The 24,465-nt window shown below is 44.5% G+C and overlaps 1 protein-coding gene across 1 annotated transcript in view; it reads left to right on the forward strand.

Annotated features, from left to right (window-relative positions):
• LOC122817666 (UV excision repair protein RAD23 homolog B-like) overlaps positions 1-24,465 on the forward strand; it is a 660,004-nt gene that overhangs the window by 260,532 nt on the left and 375,007 nt on the right. Inside the window, exon 3 of the mRNA XM_044090733.1 lies at positions 23,367-23,446. Within this exon, the coding sequence (XP_043946668.1) occupies positions 23,367-23,446 (80 nt within the window). The remainder of the gene's footprint in view (positions 1-23,366; positions 23,447-24,465) is intronic.

Consider the following 24,465-nt stretch of genomic DNA (forward strand, 5'->3'; position numbering starts at 1 on the left):
AGAGCTGCGATCGCCAATGCCGTAGAGTTGTTAAATGTATATGATCAATGCAATTGGGGCTGAGATGGTGTTTTTCCAAATCTAATATACAGTTGGCTTACTGTTATCTACACCTAAATGATATGAGATTTATGGGAGATGGCCCTGCGAAGGTGATGCCCCAGTGTTCCATTTCTGTTGGGGCGATTTTATATTGCTTGATGAACCCTGTGGTTGATATGGAAAACGGCACTTGGGAATTGCTGTTTCCAACACCACATTTGTTTGATTGGTCCTGTTTGTCTGATAGGTTGCACAATTGTGTATCTAATGGGATTATGATTAGCATATCGTATAAGAATGGTTTATGACTAGGGGCATCTTGTATCCATTATTTGATTGGATTATTTTTATTGTGATACACAGAGTACATGACTATTTTAACTTTGTTAATTTGAATTTTATTTTTGATTGGGCGCTTTTCATATAAAAGTTAACAGGACTAAGTTTCATATCGAACTGATGAGGGTTACAAATGTTACCCGAAAGCTCTTATCGTTCTTTTATTTTGGAGCTGTTAAAGTTTTTATTTTTTATTCGTGAGACATTGTGATTTTATTTAATGCTATTAACCATGTTGGTGGGATTGTTTGGTTTCTCATATATATATATATATATATATATACACACACACACACACACACACACACACACACACACACACACACACACACACACACACACACACACACACACACACACACACGTAGCTGTGCTGGTGTAATTGTTTTTGAAGTAATGTACTTGAATGCTCTTGTTACGGCCAAAGTTTTATCTAGGAAGAACCACATGTTCTTAGTGTTTCACTGTTGCAGTCGTTACATTTGGGCTATCTGCTTGCAGTAGCCCTCAGTCAGCTTGATTAACAAAGTATTGGGTCCTACATCAGTTCTCTCTTCCGTGACGTCAGGTCATCAGGGGTATGAAACATGCAGCCGACATCATTACATCAGTCTTTCTTGCCATGCGGTGCGTGAAGCAGTTAGCATGTGCTGGTTGGCAGACTCCTGAAATTTTCATTTTCAGGTTTCAGAACCGAAGTCTTCAACTAAAAGCTAAGTACCCCGTTGAGGAAACTTTTTCTTGCTCTAATCCGATGTTAGTAAAAGTAAATAATTGCATTTCTTGTGGAAAGCAAATACCTTTACTGTATTCCTTACCTAGGCCCTGACCACGACGGACCTCACTGTCGGTTTTGTGCCTTATTTAAACCACAAACTACCCGTAGTCTGTATATTTGCGCTTCTCAATATTTTGGTGCTCGGTTCAATTATCCTGATATGTCTTCGGTAAGCCATTCGACTACTGACATTCCGAAAAAATGCAAAGATAGCGACAGGCCACCCAGTTTGCCAGTACTCAGGCGCTTTCGCAGCCCCTGATACCCGCTACTTCAGATTCACAGGCTTCTGCTGAGACCCATTCGGAGTCAGGTATGCTGCGAGATGCTTCAACTGTGGAACTTGCGGATGTCTCCATCTTGGATGGGTCCAGAGCCGCTGTGCAGGCACTGGCTTCTGAGGGTGTATTCAGGCCCATTGACTTCCATATTAAACCGATGCCATCTTCAAGGCCTAAAACTCGAACCATGCCTAGAAAACTGACGCCCAGACCTCATGGTCGGGCATCTATGCCTAATAACGAATGATAAGAATGACTGAAGATCTTATTACTTTAATTAGGGGAAGCCAACCTTCCCCCTCTGAGACCTAGGACTGAGTTTGCTTATGATACTTCTGACCAGGATTCTGAAATTTCTGTTTCCTCTGATGACCAGGATTTACCCTTATCTACCTATGAGGATTTTGATGCTGAGGACTCTATTTCCTCTGTCCCCGAGGATTTCTCTTTTGGTGAAACCTTGCATACTCTCAGGGAAAGTCAGGATTTCTCTGATTCTAAACAGAGGCTTAGGGATTTCTTACTCGTGCCCCAGCACAGGCCTTTAGCTATACCTCCTGTACTGGACATTGTTGATGATGCCTTTTCGAAATCTAGCATGGCCCCTGACTCTCTACCACCTCCTTCCAGAAAACCTGATAGATATTACAGGGTTCCTGACTCAAGTTCCTTTGCAAACATCCTACTGTGGATCCTGAAACAGTTTCACAGGTACCCAAGGGCATTAAAGCTACTACTGCCAAAAATTCTACCCCCTCTGATAGAGACTCTAGGGAGCTGCCTAGATGTGGTAAGAAGTTACACACTTCTGCAACTTTGGCCATTAGGGCCTTGAATTGCCAGTTTCATATGTTGGTGTCAGTTGCATATTATTGGACTGCTTAAACAGAAAATTATGTTGATTCCTGATTGTGCTGCAAATAAGGTTTTACAGTATTTAATGCATTCTGCTGAACAAGTTGGTAAACCTACATGCAGTGTTTTGATTCACTGGAGGCATCTTGCAGGGCTGTGGTAACTGGGTCTGTACTTAGAAGGCATGCTTGGCTTAAGGAGCAATCCTTGGCAGATCATGTTAAAGCAAAATTACTGGATGCTCCCTTAAATCAGGACCACCTGTTTGGTAACAGGGCAGAAGAAGTTTTTAAAAAGATGGAGGAAAAAGCTAAATGTATGCAAACTGTTAAAAGATTTTTTACAAGTACAACCTCCAAGATTTAGTAGGCATTGGCCTTCTAAGAATTGGTCCTTTCCTGCCTCTTCCAGACCTTCTCAGTCCAAACCCAGATCAAGCAGAGCACCCAGGCCTCAGTCCAAACCCAGATCAAGCAGAGCACCCAGGCTTCAGTCCCAGGGGACGCACAGGACTAAGGAGTGGGGGGCCTCCACTTCCAAATCTGGGAGTAATAATACTCCCCCTATGGTAAACTGACTTCTTTTTAAAACTTCCAAGCACTTCTCAACTGACTGACCCTTTGGGGGAAAGATTGAACTTCATGCTAAGAACTGGGGACTCATTACCCAGGACAAATGGGTTTTAAATAGTGTCCCAAGGATACAGATTTCACTTCCACATGTTACCAACTCCAAGCGGTTGGCCGTATCTACCTCCAAATCAGTGGGCAGAGGCCCAAAAGCAAATACTCTCTCTCTCAAGCATAGGGGCTGTTCAGTTGGTACCAGAAGAAGAAAAGGGACAATGTTTCTACTTTTTCCCGGTACCCAGAAAAGACGATTCATGACGTCCTATCCTGGACTTACCAAAAAAAGTGTTTAGCGTAGGCGATTCCAAAATTCAAGATGCTGACTCTTCACCATTTGCTTGCTATGCTAAGCAAAGATGCCTGGTTGGCAACACTAAATTTAAAGGAAGCATACCTGCACATCCCAATCAGGGAATCTTGCAGAAGATACCTACACTTCAAAGCAGGCTACACGCACTATACGTTCTCTGCACTGCCCTTTGTGAATACCCTGGGCGCAGTAGATAAGCCAAAGTGCATAGTTCCAGTCATTGCATTTTGCAGGCAAATAAATATTCAAATATACCAATACCTGGACGATTGTCTAATTCAGGCAGAAAACCAGGACATACTTTTGAGTCATCTGGCTTTTGTACAGAGGGTGTTAACTTGTCTGGGGTACACCATAAATAAAAGGAAATCACACCTGGTACTCTGTCAAATTATATTCCTGTGAGCAAGCTTGAATACAACTTCCCAGATGGCTTTCCTCATGCCAGAGAAACATTCACTTGACAACCTACTTCAAACAAGTGGCCACAAAAACTCTGCTCTCCAAGGCAAATACTGCAAGCCTTGCGGTTCATGGCCTCTTGCTTTCTTCTAATTCCATATGCAAGACTGCATATGAGGAAACTACAAATGTATCTAAAAAGCCTATGGTGTCATCATTCTCAGGATCTCGAAGCAATGCTTCCTATCATTCCTAGTCTACGCCTAGAGTAGTTTTGGTGGGCAGAGGCCTGACACCAAAACAAGGGACTACCATTCACACTAATCCCTACTGCCCAAACCCTAACAGATTCATCAGACTATGCATGGGGGAGGGGGGGGGCGCAACTGGCAGGGAAGTGCATTCAGTGCAAATGGAGCCCAATTCAAATGTACCTTCACATCAGTCATAAAGAAATGTTAGCTGTACAGAATGCTCTGACATCCTTAAAAGACAACATTATTCCAGGGCAATTAATGGTAAAGACTGACAACACACCTCTGTTATGTGGTACATAAACAAGCAGGGGGTACACATTCTTACCCCCTCAGCATACTAACGATGGCATTGTGGAACACCGCCTTGAGCTACCAAGTGCATCTGCAAGCTCAGTTACTGCCAGGAAAACTAAATACACTGGCAGACGGACTAAGCAGCAACCTCATGGATCCACACGAGTGGCAACTAAAACCAAGGATTTTCAACTTGTTGACAAACAAATGGGGGAGCCCAGATGTAGACCTGTTTGCCTCCCCTCAGAACTATCAATTGGAAAAATTTTGTGCAAGGGCACCCCACAGACAAGCTTGGAAGGTGGATCCTCTGTCCTTCAGCTGGAAAAACTTAGATTATGCCTTTCCTCCTCTGCCTCTGCTCTCCAGAGTACTACTAAAGATCAAACGAGACAAACCAAGGATGATTTTGATTGCACCAGCCTGGCCACGCCAACACTTGTACCCCGATGTTCATCGTGCATACAGCTGCAGTCACAACAGTTGGGTTATCCTGCAGTCAGGCGGGTCCTTGGTCGGCCGAATTCCAAAGTCTAGGTCCGATGTCGGTTGTCACTTCTTCCCTGACGTCAGTGCGGCAGGGGTATAAAAGAGGCAGCCAATGCCATTTTCTCCAGTCTTTCTTGCCGTGCGGTGCCCGAAGCAGAAGCAGTTTGCAAGTGCCAGTCGGCCAGCTCCTGAGATTTACGGAAGTATTTCAGCCGAAGTCTTCTTGAAAGCTAAGAACCCCATTGGGGAAACTTTTCTTGCCTCAGACAGATATCAGCCAAAGTTAATAATTGCATTTCTTGTGGGAAGCAAATGCCACATAAGGATTTCCACTCTTTCTGTATACCTTGCTTAGGCCCAGACCACGACGTCTCGGCCTGCCGTTTCTGTGCAAGATTCAATAAACGCACTATTAAGCGTCGAGCAGATTTTGCCCTTCACTTTTTCGGCAAAAGTAATTATATTATGTCGTCAGATACTCAGACTTCAGTTTTGAGCAAAAAACGGAAAGATAAGGACCGACATACGAGGTCCGCACCACCTACTGAAACCACGCTAAGGCAGACTACCGGTTCTCCGATACTCAGCGAGGCACCTACGCAGCCCCTGACTATAGATGACCATGCTTTACCGGTGTCTTCAGTACCCGAGGTCTTAGGCTCCTCTCTGCCCCCATTCCTACTACACAACCCGACGCCACTCCTGGTGGGGAAACTCAAAATTTAGACAGGCCTGCCATTTCTCAAGGGGTCTTCAGGCCTTCCTCCTTCTCCATTAAAGCCTTCACTAAATCTAAAGCAGCCATGAAAACCAAAAAACAGGTTCCTCAGACCCCCTCTCAAGGCACTATGCCTACAAAACAGATGCTTAAAATGGCTGAGGATTTGATTACTCTTATCAGGGGTTCTCAACCCCCCTCTGACAAAAGGCCCAGATTAGAGGAAGACTGTCCTTCTTCAGATCAAGCTTCTATTACCACAGAACTATCGGAGGACCAGGATTATGCCTACTCTCCATTCGAAGACTGTGCAGAGGAGTCTATTCCTTCGGCCCCCCCCCCCCCGAGGACTTCTCTTTTGGGGAAACCCTGCATTCATTGAGGGAACACTTTCATTGGGAAGGCCAAGATTACTCAGACTCCAAGAAAAGGCTCAGGGAATTTCTTCTCCCCCAGCATAGGCCTCTGGCTATCCCTCCTGTTTTAGATATATTGGATGATGTGTACACAAAAGCAAGCCTTATTCCAGATTCTTTGCCTCTAGCTCCTGTTAAACCAGACAGGTATTACCGGGTTCCTGATTCCCTCCAGTTCCTATATAAAAGTCGTACTGCTGACCCAGAAACAATTTCACAGGGTCCCAAGGGAATTAAGGCCTCTACTGCTAAAAACCCATTACCTTCGGAGAGAGATTCCAGAGCTTTAGAAAGGTGGGGGAAAAAGGTGTACACCTCGGCCACTTTAACCATGAGGGCATTAAACAGTTCCATATGTTAAAGTATCAACAGTTTTTGATCTCAGCTGAAAAGCAAGATGACACAACCAGAACAACCAGATTTAAGAGTTGCAGGATTTGTTGCATGGTGCAGAGCAAGTGGGTAAACATACCTTGCAGTGTGGTTTTGATGCTTTAGAGGCATCATGTAAAGATGCTGTTACGGGGTCTGTTATACGTAGGCATGCTTGGCTCAGAGCAAAGCTAAATTATTAGATGCACCTCTTCAAAAAGATGTATTGTTTGGTGTTAAAGCTGAGGAGGTGCTAAAGAAAATGGAGGAAAAAGCGAAATCCATGCAAACAGTGAAAGATTTCCTGCAGGTACAACCTCCACGTTTCAGCAGAAACTGGCCTTCAGAAAATTGGTCCTTTCCAGCCACGGACAGACCTCAAAGGGGCAGATACAGGTGCCCAAGGGGTAGAGGGCAACCTCAAGGATCTTTCAGAGCCAGACAGTGGCAAGCACCAACCCCAAGAGGTGCAGAAGATCCGTCTTTTAGAAAACGGACACAATGACTTCCCCCTACACCTGCCAAGCAAAGCTTTAATGGCAGCACCTTTGGGCGGAAAACTGACATTATTCTCAAAAAATTGGCATATTGTTACAAAAGACAAATGGATTCTGGACATTATAGACAGGCTACAGGTTCCACTTTCACACCCTTCCAAAAATGAGAGGCATGCCAAACCTGCCACAAAATCAAAGGGCAGAGGCACAAAAACAAGTTTCAGCTCTCATGGACATGAAAGCAATTCAGGAGGTACCTGCAAAAGAACAAGGTCAAGCGTTTTATTCCAGACTATTCCTGGTACCAAGGAAAGACAAAGATTGGAGACCTATCTTAGACCTATCTATCCTAAATACATATCTACAGGTGCCAAAATTCAAGATGCTCACATTACAGCAGCTTCTTCCCATGCTGGGCAAGGAGTCTTGGCTGGTAACATTGGACCTCAAGGAGCCATACCTGCATGTCCCTATCGGACAAGATTGCAGAAGATACCGCAGATTTCTTGCAGGTTCAACCCATTACCAATTCTCTGCATTGCCCTTTGGCTTATCTACTGCCCCCAGAGTGTTTACGAAATGCCTGGCATCAGTAATCGCCTTCTGCACACTACAAGGGATACAAATCTACCCATATCTGGACGACTGCCTGATCCAAGCGGACAGCAAGGACTTACTACTGCAGCACCTGGCGTTTGTAATAAAACTGTTGAACTTCCTGGGATACACAGTCAACAAAAAGAAATCAAAACTAATACCCTCTCAACAAATAATTTTCCTGGGTGCCAGCTTCGATACAACCACCCAGATGGCCTACCTCACGCCAGACAAGCAAGGGCAACTGTCTCAATACTTCAGAAAAATGGCAACTTCCACCAGGCTAACTGCAAGGAAATTCCTGCAGGCTCTGGGATTCATGGCATCTTGCATCCTACTAATCCCATGTGCAAAGCTGCATATGAGGAAACTTCAATGGTACCTGAAAAACTTATGGTCTCAACACAGCCACAGCTTGGAAGCAGTTATACCACTCATTCCATGCCTTCAAAAGGAATTTTTGTGGTGGACTCAAGCTTGCCAAAGAAACACAGGTCTTCCTTTCAGTGTACCTCAAGCAACTCAAATCATCACAACAGACGCCTCAGACTACGCCTGGGGAGCACACCTGACAGATCAGTGCATTCAGGGAAAATGGACCCGAAAAGAGAAGCAACTTCACATCAACCAAAAGGAAATGCTAGCTGTGCAAAAGGCTATTATGACCTTCAAAGACCTACTGCATCCAGGCCAGCTATTGATAAGGACAGACAACACCACAGTGATGTGGTACATAAACAGACAGGGGGGAACTCATTCATACCCCCTGTGCAGGCAAGCCATGACCCTATGAACACAGCACTGGAATTGCAAATTCAGCTACAGGCACAATTCCTGCCAGGGAAGGAAAACACACTGGCAGACAACCTAAGCAGAAAATGACCGATCCGCACGAATGGAAGTTGCATCCTCAAGTTTTCACAAAGATAACTCGGGCATGGGGTCAGCCAGACATAGATCTCTTTGCTACCCACAGAAATTGCCAGTTGAAAAAATTTTGTTCAAGGACCTATCATCCACAGGCCTGGAAAGTGGATGCACTTTCCTTCAATTGGGCAACATTGGCAGTCTATGCCTTCCCGCCTCTTCCTGTGCTGCCCAAAGTTCTATTAAAAGCCAGAGCAGAGAGGCCGAAAATTATTCTCATTGCTCCAGACTGGCCAAGACAACACTGGTATCCGCTCCTGAAGAGCCTAACACATTCCCCACCATGGATCCTACCTCTAGTCCCTCTTCTGTTGTCCCAGCACAACTACAAAACCCTTCACAGCAATCTCAAAACTCTAAATCTAGCTGCATGGAGAATTCTTTGATTTCCCAACAATTTCTCCTCTCCAAGCAGGTGCAGGATGTCATCTTGGAGGCCAGAAGACCCTCTACAAGAAAGGCCTATTCCACCAAATGGAAGCGATTTTGTGCCTGGAGTCTAGAAAAGGGACAGAATCCTTGGGTAATAAATATACCTCAAATTTTGCAGTACCTAGCTGAGATGTTAAACAATGGACTTTCCTTCTCCATCAAGATCCACGCTTCAGCCATTTCTGCACAATACAACACATCCTCCTTTATTCTCACCCTCTTTTAAGGCAGTTCCTCAGAGGGGCAAAGAATATAAAACCCCCAAGGAAACCACTAGTCCCCGCTTGGGACCTCACCTTCGTATTGGAAAAGCTGACCCTTCCTCTCTTCGAGCCAGCTTCTTCAACAGAGTTGCAGTACTTGTCATGGAAAACAGTCTTTCTTCTGGCTATCAGCACGCAGGGTTTCGGAGCTACAGGCCCTCATGGCTGTGCAACCATTAATCATTTTCCATCAGGACAAAGTTTCCTTACGAACCAACCCTACCTTTATGCCAAAGGTAGTATCCAGTGTAGCTTTGAATCAGACTATCCACTTACCTACCTTTTATCCTAATCCACAAAACAAAGGGGAAAGACTACTACATCCCTTGGACATTCACAGACAACTTTACTATTTGGACAGGACAAAGTCTTTCAGGAAATCTGAACAACTCTGTGTCCTATGCTGCAGGTGCTCAAGGAAAGGCCATTTCCAAACAGACAATTTCAAAATGGATAGCCCACTGCATACGCTTTTGTTACTCATTTCATGGAAAAACTGTGCCTGCATGCATCAGATCCCACTCCACCAGAGCCACAGCTACCTCTGCAGCCTTCCTCAGGGGGGGTCCCTACCAAGGACATTTTGGAAGCAGCCACCTGGAGTTCAGTGCACACTTTCTCCAAGCACTATCACCTACCACTATACTCAAAATCTAGAGCGGGCTTTGCCACAGCAGTCCTGCAGGGCATCCTAGCCCCTCCTTGTTCCACTTGCTGCCTACCACCCTTACTTAGCTTTGGGATTCTACCCATCTGTTATGACTGCAGCTGTATGCACGATTAACATAGTACAGTTTTGTACCTACCATAAATGTAGATGTTAGAGTGCTCATACAGCTGCAGTCCAGGTTTCCCTCCCTCCAACCCCTCTTAGGACAGGCCTTATGACAAACACTTTTCATATAACCTTTTTGGGGTATTCTTTTATGGTGTGTTTGCTTGCATCTACTGTTTTTGATTTATCAACATTGCATCTTTGCATAACATTGTTTGCCTTCCTTCTGGGGGCACCTGACATCTGGGGCAAGAAAAACTGAAGAAAATGGTGTCGGCTGCCTCTCTTATACCCCTGCCGCACTGACGTCAGGGAACAAGCGACGACAACCGACGCCGGAACTAGACTTTGGAATTTGGCCTACCGAGGACCCGCCTGACGGCAGGATAACCCATCTGTTATGACTGCAGCTGTATGAGCACTTGAACATCTACATTTATGGTAGGTACAAAACTGTACTTTCTGCGCAGTGTCACTGTTGGCCCCATGACACCTGCCTCACACTCCTACCCTGTTGTCTCAGCAGGAGAACCAGATTTCGCACCCGCAGCTTCAAACACTGAACCTAGCAGCCTGCCTAATTACCTAAGCGTTCTCCTTTACCATCCCTCAGTAAGCCAGTGGTGGATGTCATTTTAGAGGTAAAGGGGCCTAGATGTTCGTGTTACACTGCTGCAGTCATTACAATTGGGTTATCCTGCTGTCAGGCGGTCCCGCAGTCGGCCAGAATGCCAAAGTCTTGGTCCGGCGTCGGTTGCTGTCGCTTCTTCCCTGATGTCAGTGCGCTAGGGGTATATGAGGCATCCAACGCCATTTTCTTCAGTCTTCCTTGCCGCGCGGTGCCCGAAGCAGAAGCAGTTCGCAAGTGCCGGTTGGCCGACTCCTGAGATTTTCAAATCGAATTTCAGACCGAAGTCTTTAATAAAGCTAAGTACCCCATTGGGGAAACTTTTCTTGCCTCAGTCCAATGTCAGAAAAAGTTAACAATTGCATTTCTTGTGGGAAGCAAATACCTCCATAAGGACTTTCATTCTTATTGTATTCCTTGCCTAGGTCCAGGCCACGACATCACAGGTTGTCGGTTTTGTGCTAGGTTTAACAAACGAACTATAAAACGTCGGTTTGATTTTGCCCGACATTATTTTGGTAGGAAATTTAATTATACCATGCCGTCAGAGCAACTGACAACTGGAACTCACAAAATGCAAAGAATAAGGACCGGCAGCAGAGACCCAAACCAGACTCCGTGGCCTCTGCTAGGCCAGTCGCCGGTTCTCCAGTTTTCAGTGAGGCCGCCTACGCAGCCCCTGATGACCGCTGATTCAGAACCCCAGGCGGCGTCCCGATTCCCAAGAGGAAATTGCTAGGCCTCCGCAATCTTTTATCTTTAGGCCCTTCCGACTCCATGGCTGAAGGAGATTCCGGTGCAGTTGAAAGGCCTTCAGTTGCAGAAGGTGTCTTCAGACCAACTACACTCACTGTTAAATCCTATGCAAAGCTGAAAACTCCTTTAAAAGCAAAGAAGATTGTACAGCAGTCTCCAGTACAAGGCTCCATGCCTAAGAAACAGATGCTTAAGATGGCTGAAGACTTAATTACCCTAATCAGGGGTTCCCATCTCCCTCCTGATGAAAGGCCTAGACAGGAGGAGGACTACGCTTCCTCTGACCAGGTTTCAATTTCCTCAGATTGTTCTAAGGAACAGGAATTTTCTTTTCCCCCTTATGAAGACTCTGATGCTGAAGAGTCTATTCCTTCAGCATCTCCCCCGGAAGATTACTCTTTTGGGGATACTTTACGTACCATGAGGGAACATTTCCACTGGGAAGGCCAGGATTACCCTGATTCTAAGAAAAAGCTCCGAGAGTTCCTTTTACTACCCCAGCACAGACCACTTACTATTCCACCAGTGTTAGACATTGTGGATGATGTTTATTCAGAAATCTAGCCTTAACCCAGATTCACTACCTCCTGCACCAGCCAAACCAGACGGATACTAGAGTCCCTGACTCTCTCAAATTCCTATATAAAAGCCCTGTTGCTGACCCAGAAACAGTTCCCAGGGTCCCAAATGGCCTAAGGCCTCTATTGCTAAAAATCCTGTACCCTCAGAAGGGATTCTAAAGCACTAGACAGATGGGGAAAGAAAATGTATACCTCAGCTACTCTAGCTATGAGGCCCTTAAATTGCCAGTTTCACATATAGTTTCAACAATATTTGATGTCTCAATTAAAACAAAATAAGATCACACACACAGAGCAGCCTGATTACAAGGAAAAGCAAGATTTGTTGCATGCAGCTGAACAAGTGGGAAAACATACTTTGCAATGTGGATTTGATTCATTGGAAGCTTCTTGTAGAGCAACAGTGACAGGGTCTGTCATACATAGGCATGCTTGGTTAAAAGAACAAACTTTACCTGATCATGTAAAAGCAAAGTTATTGGATGCACTTTTACAGCAGGATGTTTTATTTGGTGTAAAAGCAGAAGAGGTTCTAAAGAAAATGAAGGATAAGGCAAAATCTATGCAGACGGTCAAGGATTTTTTACAGGTTCAACCCCCCTCATTTCAGCAGAAATTGACCAACCAAAAGCTGGTCCTTTCCAGCTTCTGACAAACCAAATATGGGCAAATACAGACGCCCAAGGGGCAGAGGTCAGTCACAAGGCTCTTACAAGCCTCGACAATGGGGTGCCACAACCCAGAAAGGAGAAGACTGGTCTCAAACTACCAGAAGACGAACACAATGACTTACCCCTCAGACTGCCAAGCAAATCCCTCTTGGCAGCTACCTTGGGAGGAAAGCTAACACTTTTTGCAGACAACTGGCGCATCATCACAAAAGACAAATGGGTCCTAAATATTATATCTCAAGGATACAGATTCCATTTTCACACATTACCAAGGATAAAAGGAATGCCAAACCTGCCACCAAATCAATGGGCAGAGGCTCAAAAACAAATTACAGCTCTCATGGACATGAGCCATTCAACAGGTTCCTACACAGGAGCAGGGACAAGGATTTTACTCAAGACTCTTTCTAGTTCCCCGAAAGGACAAAGCTTGGAGACCCATTCTGGACCCCTCAATTCTAAACACATATCTGGAAGGACCCAAATTCAAGATGCTAACACTACAGCAACTTCTTCCCATGCTGGGCAAGAAGGCTTGGCTAGTAACGTTGGACCTCAAGGAGGCATACCTGCATGTCCCTATCAGACAAAATTGCAGGAGATACCTCCAATTTATAGCAGGTTCAATCCATTACCAATTCTCTGCACTGCCCTTTGGCTTATCTACTGCGCCCAGGGTCTTCACAAAATGCCTGGCACCAGTAATTGCATACTGCAGACAGAGGCATTCAAATATTTCCATACCTGGACGACTGCCTTATTCAAGCAGAAAGCAAGGACATTCTTTTAAAGCATCTGGCGTTTGTCAGAAACCTATGAAGTTGCCTAGGGTACACAGTAAACAAAAAGAAGTCGAAACTAGTGCCCTCATAAGACATAATATTCCTGGGTGCCAGCTTAAATTCAACGGCCCAGATGGCTGATCTCACGCCAGACAAGCAAGGGCAACTGACTCAATACTTCAAAATGGTGGCAACAAAGACCCAACTCCCTGTAAGAAAAATTCTGCAGGCCTTGGGATTCATGGCATTTTGCATACTACTAATACCATATGCAAGACTGCATATGAGGAAATTACAGTGGTACCTGAAAAGCGTATGGACTCAACACAGCCACAGCTTGGAAACAATACCAGTAATTCCCTGCCTTCAACAGGAGTTTCTATGGTGGGCTCAGGCATGTCACCTCAACAAGGGTCAGCCTTTTACCTTACTGACAGCCAGGCAAACTATAACAACGGATGCATCGGATTATGCCTGGGGAGCACACATGGCAGGACAAGTGTATTCAGGGCAAATGGTCTGCAGATCAAAGGCATCTATGTATCAATCAAAAAGAGATGCTAGCTGTACAAAATGCCTTAACAGCTTTCAAGGACCTCCTACATCCAGGACAACTACTAATAAAGACTGACAACACCACAGTGATGTACATAAACAAGCAAGGGGCACACATTCCTACCCCCTATGCAGACGAGCAATGACCTTGTGGAAGACAGCACTGACCTACCAAGTTCAACTACAAGCACAATTCCTGCCAGGAAAGAAAACACATTGGCAGGCTATCTAAGCAGAAACATCATAGATCCTCACGAGTGGAAACTAGATCCACAAGTATTCGCAATGATAACTCAAAAATGGGGGAGCCCAGACATAGATCTGTGTGCCTCCCCCCAAATCTACCAACTACGGAAATTTTGCACAAGGACATACCACACACTAGCTTGGAAAGTGGACACCCTCTCATTCAGTTGGAAAACATTAACAGTGTATGTCTTTCCTCCACTGCCTCTTCTGGCAAAGGTGCTGCTAAAAGCTGAGGCCACAAATGATACTCATTGCTCCAGACTGGCCACGCCAACACTGGTATCCAATACTAAGGAACATGGCTCAAGGCCCACCATGGATTTTACTTCAAATTCCTCACCTGCTCACTCAGCAAAACAGATTCTACACAGCCAGCTCAAGACTTTAAATCTGGCTGCATGGCAAATTACCTAAACAACCAGTCAACACCTCTCTAAAGCGGTTATGGATGTCATTCTGGAGGCCAGGAGGCCCAGCACCAGGAAAGCCTATTCAGACAAAATGGAAAAGATTCTGCGCCTGGAACCAGGCTAAAGGCCAGAATTCCCTTGTCCCAAATATTCCTCAGATTCTACAATATTTAACTGAGATGTTGCACAAAGGACTTTCCTTTTCATCTTACGATCCACGCCTCAGCGATTTCAGCTCAATACAACTCGGATCCTCCTATATTTTCACATCCATTACTAAAACAGTACCTCAGAGGGGCTAAGAACATAAGACCTCCCCGGAGAGCACCAACACCAACTTGGGATCTCAACTACCGTCTTTTGAACCAGCTTTTACAGCTGATTTACAGTTTCTATCATGGAAAACTGCCCTGTTGCTAGCAATAACTTCAGCACGAAGAGTCTCAGAGCTACAGGCCCTAATGGCAGTGGAGCCTTTCATCATTTTTCATCAAGACAGAGTTAGTTGCTTTAAGAACTAACCCTTCCTTTATGCCAAAGGTGGTATCCAGTGTGGCCCTAAACCAAACTATTAATTTGCCCACCTTCTATCCAAACCCCCAGAACAAAGGGGGAAAGGCTCCTACACTTTTTGGACATTCACAGGCAATTACGTTATTACTTGGATAAAACCAAGGCTTTTGGAAAATCTGACCAGCTCTTTGTATCCTATGCTGCAGGATCACAAGGAAAGGCTATCTCAAAACAGACCATTTCAAAATGGATAGGACATTGTATCCGTTTCTGCTACACACACCATGGGAAACCTGTACTTGGTAACATTAGGCCCCTTCCACCAGTGCTACAGCAACATCAACAGCCTTCCTCAGAGGGGTACCAACCAAGGATATTTTGGAGGCTGCAACTTGGAGTTCAGTGCACACCTTCACGAAGCACTATCACTTACCTCTATACTCTAAAACCAGAGCTGGCTTTGCCACTGCAGTTCTGCAGGGCCTACTAGCTTCTCCAAACCCTGTTTAGTTCCACCGCCCATCCTTAGCTTTGTGATTCAACCCAAGTGTGATGACTGCAGCAGTGTAACATGATGAACATAGTACAGTTTTGTACCTACCATAAATGTAGATGTTAGAGTGTTCACACTGCTGCAGTCCAGGTTACCCTCCCTCCATCCCCTCTGACCTAGCTGAACTTTTCTATACCTTTCTATCCTGTACAACCTTTGTGGTGTATTTGCTTGTAACTGAAGATATTCCTTTTATATGTTTTATTAGCAATATGTATTGCCTACCTACTTGGGGGCACCTGACATCTGGGGCAAGAAAAACTGAAGAAAATGGCGTCGGATGCCTCTTGTATACCCCTGGCGCACTGACGTCAGGGAAGAAGCGACCACAACCGACGCCAGACCAAGACTTTGGAACTCTGGCCGACTGCGGGACCGCCTGACGGCAGGATAACCAAAGTGTGATGACTGCAGCAATGTGAACACGCGAACATCTACATTTATGGTAGGTACAAAACTGTATTTTCTAGAAAATCTTAAGCTGAAAAATGGAAACAATTCTGTGCCTGGAACCAATCTCAAGGAATGAGCACAGCAGTGCCCAATTTACCTCAGATTTTGCAATACTTAACTGAGATGCTTCACAGGAGCCTGTCTTTTTCCTCAATAAAAATTCACGCCTCAGCCATTTGAGCTCATTATAACACAGAACCTCCCCTCTTCTCTCATCTACTGCTCAAGCAGTTCCTCAGAGGGACCAAAAATTTTAAGACCACCCAGGAGAGCTCCAACTCCAGCCTGGGACCTTAACTTTGTATTGGAGAAACTCGCCCTTCCTCCTTTCGAGCCGGTCGCTACTGCAGATTTAAAATTCATTTCTTGGAAAACCGCTTCCCTTTAAGCCATCACTTCAGCAAGAAGGGTATTTGAATTGCAGGCCCTTATGGCAGTGGAGCCTTTCATCATCTTTTATGTGGACAGGGTGTCCCTCAGGACCAGTCCCTCTTTCATGCCAAAAGTGATATCCAGTGTGGCCTTTAATCAGTCCATTAATTTGCCAACCTTCTTTCCTAATCCACAGAACAAAGGGGAACGGATACTGCATTTCTTAGGTGTGCCACAGACAACTTAGATTCTACTTGGACAGGACTAAACCTCAAAGGGAATCTGAACAACTGCTGGTGACAATTGCTGCCGGGACAGAGGGGAAGACTATATCAAAGCAAAACATTTCCAAATGGGATAGGTCATTGCATTCATTTCTGCTATAAGCACCATGGAAAACCTATCCCACAGGGGATCAGACCCCACTCAACCAGGGCTGCATCTACCTCTACACCCTTTCTCAGAGGCGTACCTACCAGGGACATCCTAGAAGCTACTACCTGGAGTTCTGTACATACTTTCACCAAACATTACCATTTGCCAACTTTCTCTAAATCCAGAGCTGGCTTTGCCACGGCAGTTTTGCAGGACCTTATAGCTGGTCTTAACGCTATCTAAATTCCTCCTCCCATCCTTGACTTTGGGAATCTACCCAATTGTAATGACTGCAACAGTGAAACACGAACATAGTACAGATGTTCTTCATCTCACATTGCTGCAGTCCTTACATCTGGGTAGTCCGCTGTCCTCGGTCGGCCCGAATACCAAAGTATTAGGCTGACGTCGGTCATGGGCGCTCAGATCTGACATCAGAGCGTCAGGGTATAAAAGCGCATGACTGACGTCATATCCTCAGTCTTTTTTGCCGCATGGTCCGATGCAGAAGCAGCGTTGCAAGTGCCGCTCGCGCTCTGAAATTTTCAGATTCTGAGTTTCAGACCGAAACCAAGTTGGCTAAGTACCCGTTGGGGAATATTTTTTTTTTCTTGCCTCAGTTAATTCCGGATGTCAGAAAAGTGAATAATTGTATTTCTTGTGGGAAATAGATACCGCATAGGGATTATCACTCTCTTTGCATTCCTTGTTTGGGACCGGACCACGACTTAGTCGGGTGTCGGTTTTGTGCTAGGTTTAATAAGCGCACTATAAAAAGAAGGTTAGATTGTGCTAGGTTAGTCTTTGGTAAGCGGTGTAGTTATAATATGCCGTCGGATCCTCCGACGCCCGCTTCCTAAGAAGCGCAAAGACAAATCCTTGAAACCTAGACAGGTTGATTCGTCCGCTTCGGACGCCGGTCCTGCAGAAGCTACAGTGGAGCAGGTGGATCCGCTGAAGTTTCTGTTGAGTCTCAGGGGGAAACTTTGATTTTGCAGGATGTGGCCTCACAGGAGTCAGGTCAAGCTGAAGGGGCCTCTCAGGTTACTGTTCTCCCTTCTATGCCTAAGGTGGTTAGGCCTTCTGCTACTATTCCTAAGGCTTCTTCTAAGGGCAGGTCTGTTTTGCCTTCCTCTGGTGTCCCTCCAGGTACTTCAGGGTCTGTGCCTAAAAGCACATGCTTAAAATGGCAGAAGATTTGATTACTTTAATTAGAGGTTCTATGCCCCCTCCTGATAAGAGGCCCAGGGTGGAGCCAGAGTTGGAAAGTTTGGATCAGGCCTCAGACGACTCAGACTCTTCTGCTGAAGATATTCAAGATTTTCCCCTTATTCGGATTCTGATGCAGAGGATTCCACTCCTTCTGCTTCTCCTCCAGAGGATTTTTCTTTTCAGAAACTCTGCATTCCATGAGGGAGCATTTTAAGTGGGAGGACAGGATTTCTCTGATTCACTTAAAGAGGCTTAGGGAATTCTTGTTTTACCACAGCATAGACCCTTAGCTATACCTCCTGTTTTGGATGTTGTTCAAGATGTTTTCTCGAGGCTTCCCTTAATCCAGATTCTTTGCCTCCTGCCAGTTAAACCGACAGGTATTACAGGGTGCCTGAGGCTCATAAATATCTGTATAAGAGTCCTAGGGCGGACCCAGAAACTATTAGTCAGGGGCCTAAGGGTGTTAGAGCTTCTGTTGTAAAGAACTGTTCCTCTAGATAAGGAAGCTAGAGCTTTGGATAGATGGGGTAAAAGGTGTATACCTCTTCTACTTTAGCAATGAGGGCTTTAAATTGCCAGTTTCATATGTTGAAGTATCAGAATTTCCTCCTTTCTCAGCTAAAATCTAAAGTGGATGCTTTGGCAGAGGGCATAGTGTGTAAAGAATTGCAGGATTTAGTACATGTCTCTGAACAGGTGGGTAAGCATTCTTTGCAGTGTGGTTTTGATGCTGTACAGGCCTCTTCTAGGGTGGCTGCCACTGGAGCAGTTCTACATAGGCACGCCTGGCTTAAGGATCAGAATTTGTCTGAGCATGTTAAAACTAGAATTCTGGATGCCCCTTTACAGTCTGAAGTTTTGTTTGGTCCCCCTGTGGAGTCTGTTTTGAAGAAAATGGAAGACAAGGCTAAGTCTATGCAGACTGTTAAAGATTTTTTGCAGGTGCAACCTCCAAAGTTTAGTAGAAATTGGCCTACTAAGGGGTGGACCTACCCTTCTTCTGATTCTCAGTCTAGGGGTAGATCTAGACGTGGCAGGGGCAGAGCTCACAGTACATTCAGGCCTAGAACTTGGAGTTCACCTGCACAATCTGCAGGTGAGGGCAGGGGCCAGTCCTTTCGTAAACAGGCCCAATGACCTGCATTTTCAGCTGTCAGATTCTTTTTCCTGGCAGCTCCTTTGGGAGGAAAATTAGCACTCTTCAAGCAAAACTGGCTTTTAGTCACCCAGGACAAATGGGTATTGGACATTATAAACCGAGGCTACAAGTTCTATTTCCATACATTGCCTCCTTTCAAAGGCATGCCAGAGGCACCTCCTCGGCAAAGGATAGAGGCTCACAAGCAGATTTCTTTACTTCTTCAAATAGGAGCTATACAGCCAGTTCCTCTGTCAGAAGTGGGACTAGGATTTTATTCTCGCCTGTTTCTAGTACCAAAGAAAGGGAACACGTGGAGACCAATTTTGGATTTATCTATCCTAAACACTTATCTGGACATTCCAAAGTTCAAAATGCTGACGTTACAACAGCTTTTACCTCTGTTGGGAAAAGATCACTGGATGGTAACTCTGGATCTCAAAGAGGCTTATCTTCGTGTTCCTATCAGGCCCAGTTGCAGGAGGTACCTGCTGGCTGGAAATTTACATTATCAGTTCTCTGCATTGCCCTTTGGCTTATCTACTGCGCCCAGAGTGTTCACAAAGGTTCTGGCTCCAGTGATAGCCTTTTTCAGGTTAAAAGGAATACAGATTTATCCTTATTTGGACGATTGCCTGATTATTGCACAACACAGACGAACTTCTGCATCATCTACAGTATGTGATGGTAGTGTTTAAGATGCCTAGGGTATTCTGTGAACGAAACAAAGTCCAGTCTAGTACCCTCTCAGGACATGTGCTTTCTGGGTGTGAGACGGAATACAGCTTCCCAGATGGCCTTTTTGACCCCGGACAAACAAAGAAGCCTTTCTCTTTATTTCCATCAAATGTCTCTACAGTCCAGGCTGACTGCAAGGACAGTCCTTCAAGCCTTAGGGTTCATGGCATCTTGTATTCTGGTGCTTCCCAATGCCAAACTGCATATGAGGAAGCTTCAATGGTATCTCAAAAATGTATGGACACAACACTGCCAAGATCTAGACACTGTCATTCAGATAATACCTTGCATTCAGAAAGAATTTTTGTGGTGGGCTCAGGAATGTCACCTAAACAAGGGACTCTCTGTGACCCGACCAGAGGCGAGTCAGATTCTAACGACAGATGCCTCGGACAAGGCTTGGGGAGCACACCTCAATGGAAAATGGGTGCAAGACACGTGGCCTGTCAGACTTCAGTATTTGCATATCAACTTGAAGGAGATGTTAGCAGTCCAATTTGCATTGATGGCTTTCAAGGATTTACTTCACCCAGGACAGGTGTTGATTCAAACAGACAACACTACTGTCATGTGGTACATCAACAAGCAAGGGGGAACCCATTCGCATCTCTTTGCAGGCAAGCAATGATTTTGTGGAAGACTGCTCTCAGTTTACACCTCAATCTTCAGGCAAGGTTTCTACCAGGAGCACAGAACTCCTTAGCGGATGTGTTGAGCAGACAAATTGTGGATCCTCACGAGTGGAAACTGGATCCTCATGTGTTTCAAAAGTTGACAGTGTTATGGGGACTCCAGACATAGATCTGTTCGCTTCTCCACTAAATTACCAGTTGCCAAAGTTTTGCACAAAAATGTTTCATCCCACAGCTTGGAAGGTGGATGCTCTATCATTCAGTTGGAGCAATCTTCATGTCTATGCCTTTCCACCTCTGCCTCTCATTCCCAAGGTACTCCTGAAGGCCAGAATAGACAAGCCATCCATGATTCTGATAGCCCGGATTGGCCTCGACAGCACTGGTACCCACTACTGAGGAGTTTGGCACGGAGCCTCCATGGCCTCTGCCTTTGATTGCGCATCTTTGTCTCAGGAGGGCAATCACTTCCTCAATGTCAAGATTCAGTCTCTGCATCTCACAGCCTGGCATATTCTGTTTTAGACCCTGGAGGGTCTCGGCTTCCACAACAAGTTTTGAATGTTATTTTGGAGGCCAGAAGGCCTAGTACAAGGAAAGTTTACGCTGATAAATGGAGGAGATTTTTCATTTGGAGCAAAGCGAAGGACTTTGATGTTTCCAAGCCTGATTTAAGTGTTTCTCTTCAATATCTTACTGAGTTATTGGACAAGGGTTTGTCTTTCTCCTCGATAAAGGTTCATGCTGCAGCCATTTCTGCTCACTATGACTGTGACCCTCCTTTATTTTCCCATCCTTTGTTTAAGCAATTTCTTAGAGGGGCAAAGAACATAAGACCCCACGTAGAGCTCCTACTCCTGCTTGGGATCTCAATTTTGTGTTGGAAAAGCTTATTCTACAACCTTTTGAGCCTGCAGCTACTGCCGAGTTGAAGTATTTATCATGGAAGACTGCTTTTTTGTTGGCCATTACCTCTGCAAGAAGGGTTTCTGAATTACAGGCCCTTATGGCAGTGGAACCTTTCCTGATTTTTCATAAGGATAGGGTATCTTTGCGTACTAATCCTTCCTTTATGCCTAAAGTGGTTTCTAGTGTGGCCTTGAACCAAACTATTCATTTGCCTACTTTTTATGCAAACCCTCAAAATAAAGGGGAGAAGATTTTGCATACTTTGGATATTCACAGGCAGTTACGTTATTATTTGAGCAGAACAAGGGGTTCAGGCAGTCTCAGCAGTTGTTTGTTTCTTTTGCTTTGGGTTCTCAGGGAAAACCTGTTTCAAAACAAACTATTTCTAAATGGATTGGGTTTTGTATTTCTTTCTGTTGTTCCCATCATGGTAAGGAGATTCCGGCTGGAATCAGACCTCATTCCACTAGAGCTACTGCCACTTCTACTGCCTTTCTAAGGGGGGTAGCTACAAAAGATATTTTGGAAGCAGCTACTTGGAGTTCAGTACATACTTTTTCCAAGCATTACCACCTTCCTCTTTATTCTAAGTCTAGGGCTGGATTTGCCACTGCAATATTACAGGGCATTTTAGCAGCCCCTAATGCTTTATGATTTTGCCATCCTCCCTTTACCTCTGCTTTGGGATTCTACCCATATGTAAGGACTGCAGCAATGTGAGATGAAGAACATAGTACAGTTTTGTACCTACCATAAATGTAGATGTTCGAAGATCCACATTGCTGCAGTCCAATTTACCCTCCCTCCTTCCCCTCTGTAGTTTGGCATGGTTATATGGTTTGGGTGATGGTTGTTGTTGGGCATGTTTTTGGGAGGTATCCTGTTTTTGGGCTGTGGCCTTTCTTTTTAGGGCCTTCTGACATCTGGGGCAAGAAAAGACTGAGGATATGACGTCGGTCATGCGCTTTTATACCCTGACGCTCTGATGTCAGATCTGAGCGGCCATGACCGATGTCAGCCTAATACTTTGGTATTCGGGCCGACCGAGGACAGCGGACTACCCATATGTAAGGACTGCAGCAATGTGGATCTTCGAACATCTACATTTATGGTAGGTACAAAACTGTACTTTGTGTACACTTGCCATGAATGTAGATGTTAGAGTGTATTCACTGTTGCAGTCCTGGTTACCCCCCCCAGCCTCCTGACTTTTTTTGGCTATACCTCTTCTCTCCTTTTCAATGCTTAAAAGCTTTTTGGTGTATTGGCTTTTTTGTTTGAGGTATAACCTTGTATATTTATAGATTTAATTGCTTTCAATTAGGGGGTGTACCTAACATCTGGGGCAAGAAAAACTGATGTAATGATGTCGGCTGCATGTTTTATACGCCTGATGACCTGACGTCACGGAAGAAGAGACAGCATCCGGTGTAGGACCCAAGACTTGGTTAATCAGGCCGACTTGAGGGCTACTGCAAGCAGATAACCCAAATGTAATGGCTGCAACAGTGAATACACTCTAACGTCTACATTTATGGTAAGTGTACACAACTGTACTTTATCAGTAAACCTGTAAAGTGACGAAATAGCATTTCACCACCTGTGCCTTGTGACAACTTAAAAACTTGAGCTTGTTTTTCTGTCTTGTGGTTGGTGCTCCCTAACTGCCCAAAGGGTTTCATTCACGATAAAACCTGGTGAAGAAATTTGTTCAGTGCTATGCTTGTATAGGTGAATTGTCAAGCTTCCAAGTTGCCTGTAGATATGTTTGAGCTTATTATATTTGTGCATATGTTCATGTATCCCACAGTAAACTGACATCCTGTCCATGAACTTGTTTCTATACTTTAGGGCATATTTAGAGTATGGATAGACTGTGGCTGTGCTGTGACCCTTAAATGAATAAAGCCAGGTAACTGGAAAGTGAATGAATAGTCTACATTTGCATATTGGCCTGTAAATTAAAAAACAGACTCCCTGCAGTGGGTATTGCTTAAATTGGCTTTAAATGTGCATTTTTAGCACTTTTTCTTCAGTGACTGATTCTTAATATGAATTTTTAATGTATTAGTAAATCTGACTTGACATCTGAACCTCTGTTCTGATTTTTGTGTTTTATATTGTTTGTTTAATGTATTAAATTTTTGGGTTGTGTTTGTGCAGGTAAAATTCTTAATGATGATACTCCTATCAGGGACTACAAAATTGATGAGAAAAACTTTGTCGTCGTTATGGTAACAAAGGTAATTTTCTTTTCTGTTCTTTATTTGTGATTTCCAAGCTGGATTTCTGTATTTTTTCATTCCAGTTACAACAGTGTCTGCTGCCTAAATATATTTAACTCAGGAGCTGCTCAATGTATTGCCAAGGGGTGGGTAGACTGAAAGCATGCTGAGAGCACAAGACCACCCTGCAAGGATGGCCATTTTGCAGATAGCTGTTCCTCAGTTTGGAAGTCTATTTGCATTAGATGGTTGTGGCTTCAGTTCTTTTTCAACAACAAAGCTGTACTGTGAATGAAAAGCAATGTTTTACGGTAATAATAGTAACAAGCAGGTGTTGCGTTTTGTGGTTACTTGTTCTAAATAATTTGCAGGGGTGGTGTCTCTAAATAGAATATATGTAAATATTATTTGGGCTAATTTTTTCTGAGTTTAATTTAACTGAATGTTTTATGTTGGAACAGCAGGTTTCTGTATAAACCTTTCAGTATATATGAAGTATTCCAATCAGTTTTGTTTTTTCTGAGACCTGCAGTTTTTTTTAGCCTGTCACAATTTAACCCTGTTTTTGAATCCTCAATGCCCAATTAACACATTTGATTTCCCATTCTTCATAGTGTAGCACTCTCTCTTCCTTTCTCAGGAAGAGGTTGACAAGTGAGCCTGTGGTAGTCAAATGCCTCAGATTTTTATATTTGTGCATTTGCTTGGAACTCTGTGGGATCTGTGCTCATTTTAGGAAAAAAAAACCCTGAGACAGGCACTCCAAGCTGTCCTTGAGTATGTAAACAAGAACAAGCTTGAGGCCTTGTCCTGACAAGTCACAATTTCATCACATGCTCAAGAGTTGCAAGTGTAGAATCTCCTGTCTAAAAGAAGCAATGTGGAGATCTGCCCCCCCCCCCCAAAAAAAAAGCAACAGTGTGAGAAACATTTGAGTATTTAAGCTCAATAGCACCATTATAGATGCTCAAAAGAGAGTTGCTTTTAGCAAGCAACCTAGGATCTGTTTGGTAAACTGTTGAGGAAATTGGCTGTCT

This window comes from Protopterus annectens, chromosome 13.part0, assembly GCF_019279795.1.
Source record: "Protopterus annectens isolate FY-2018-M chromosome 13.part0, PAN1.0, whole genome shotgun sequence".
NCBI classification, from domain to species: Eukaryota; Metazoa; Chordata; order Ceratodontiformes; family Protopteridae; genus Protopterus; species Protopterus annectens.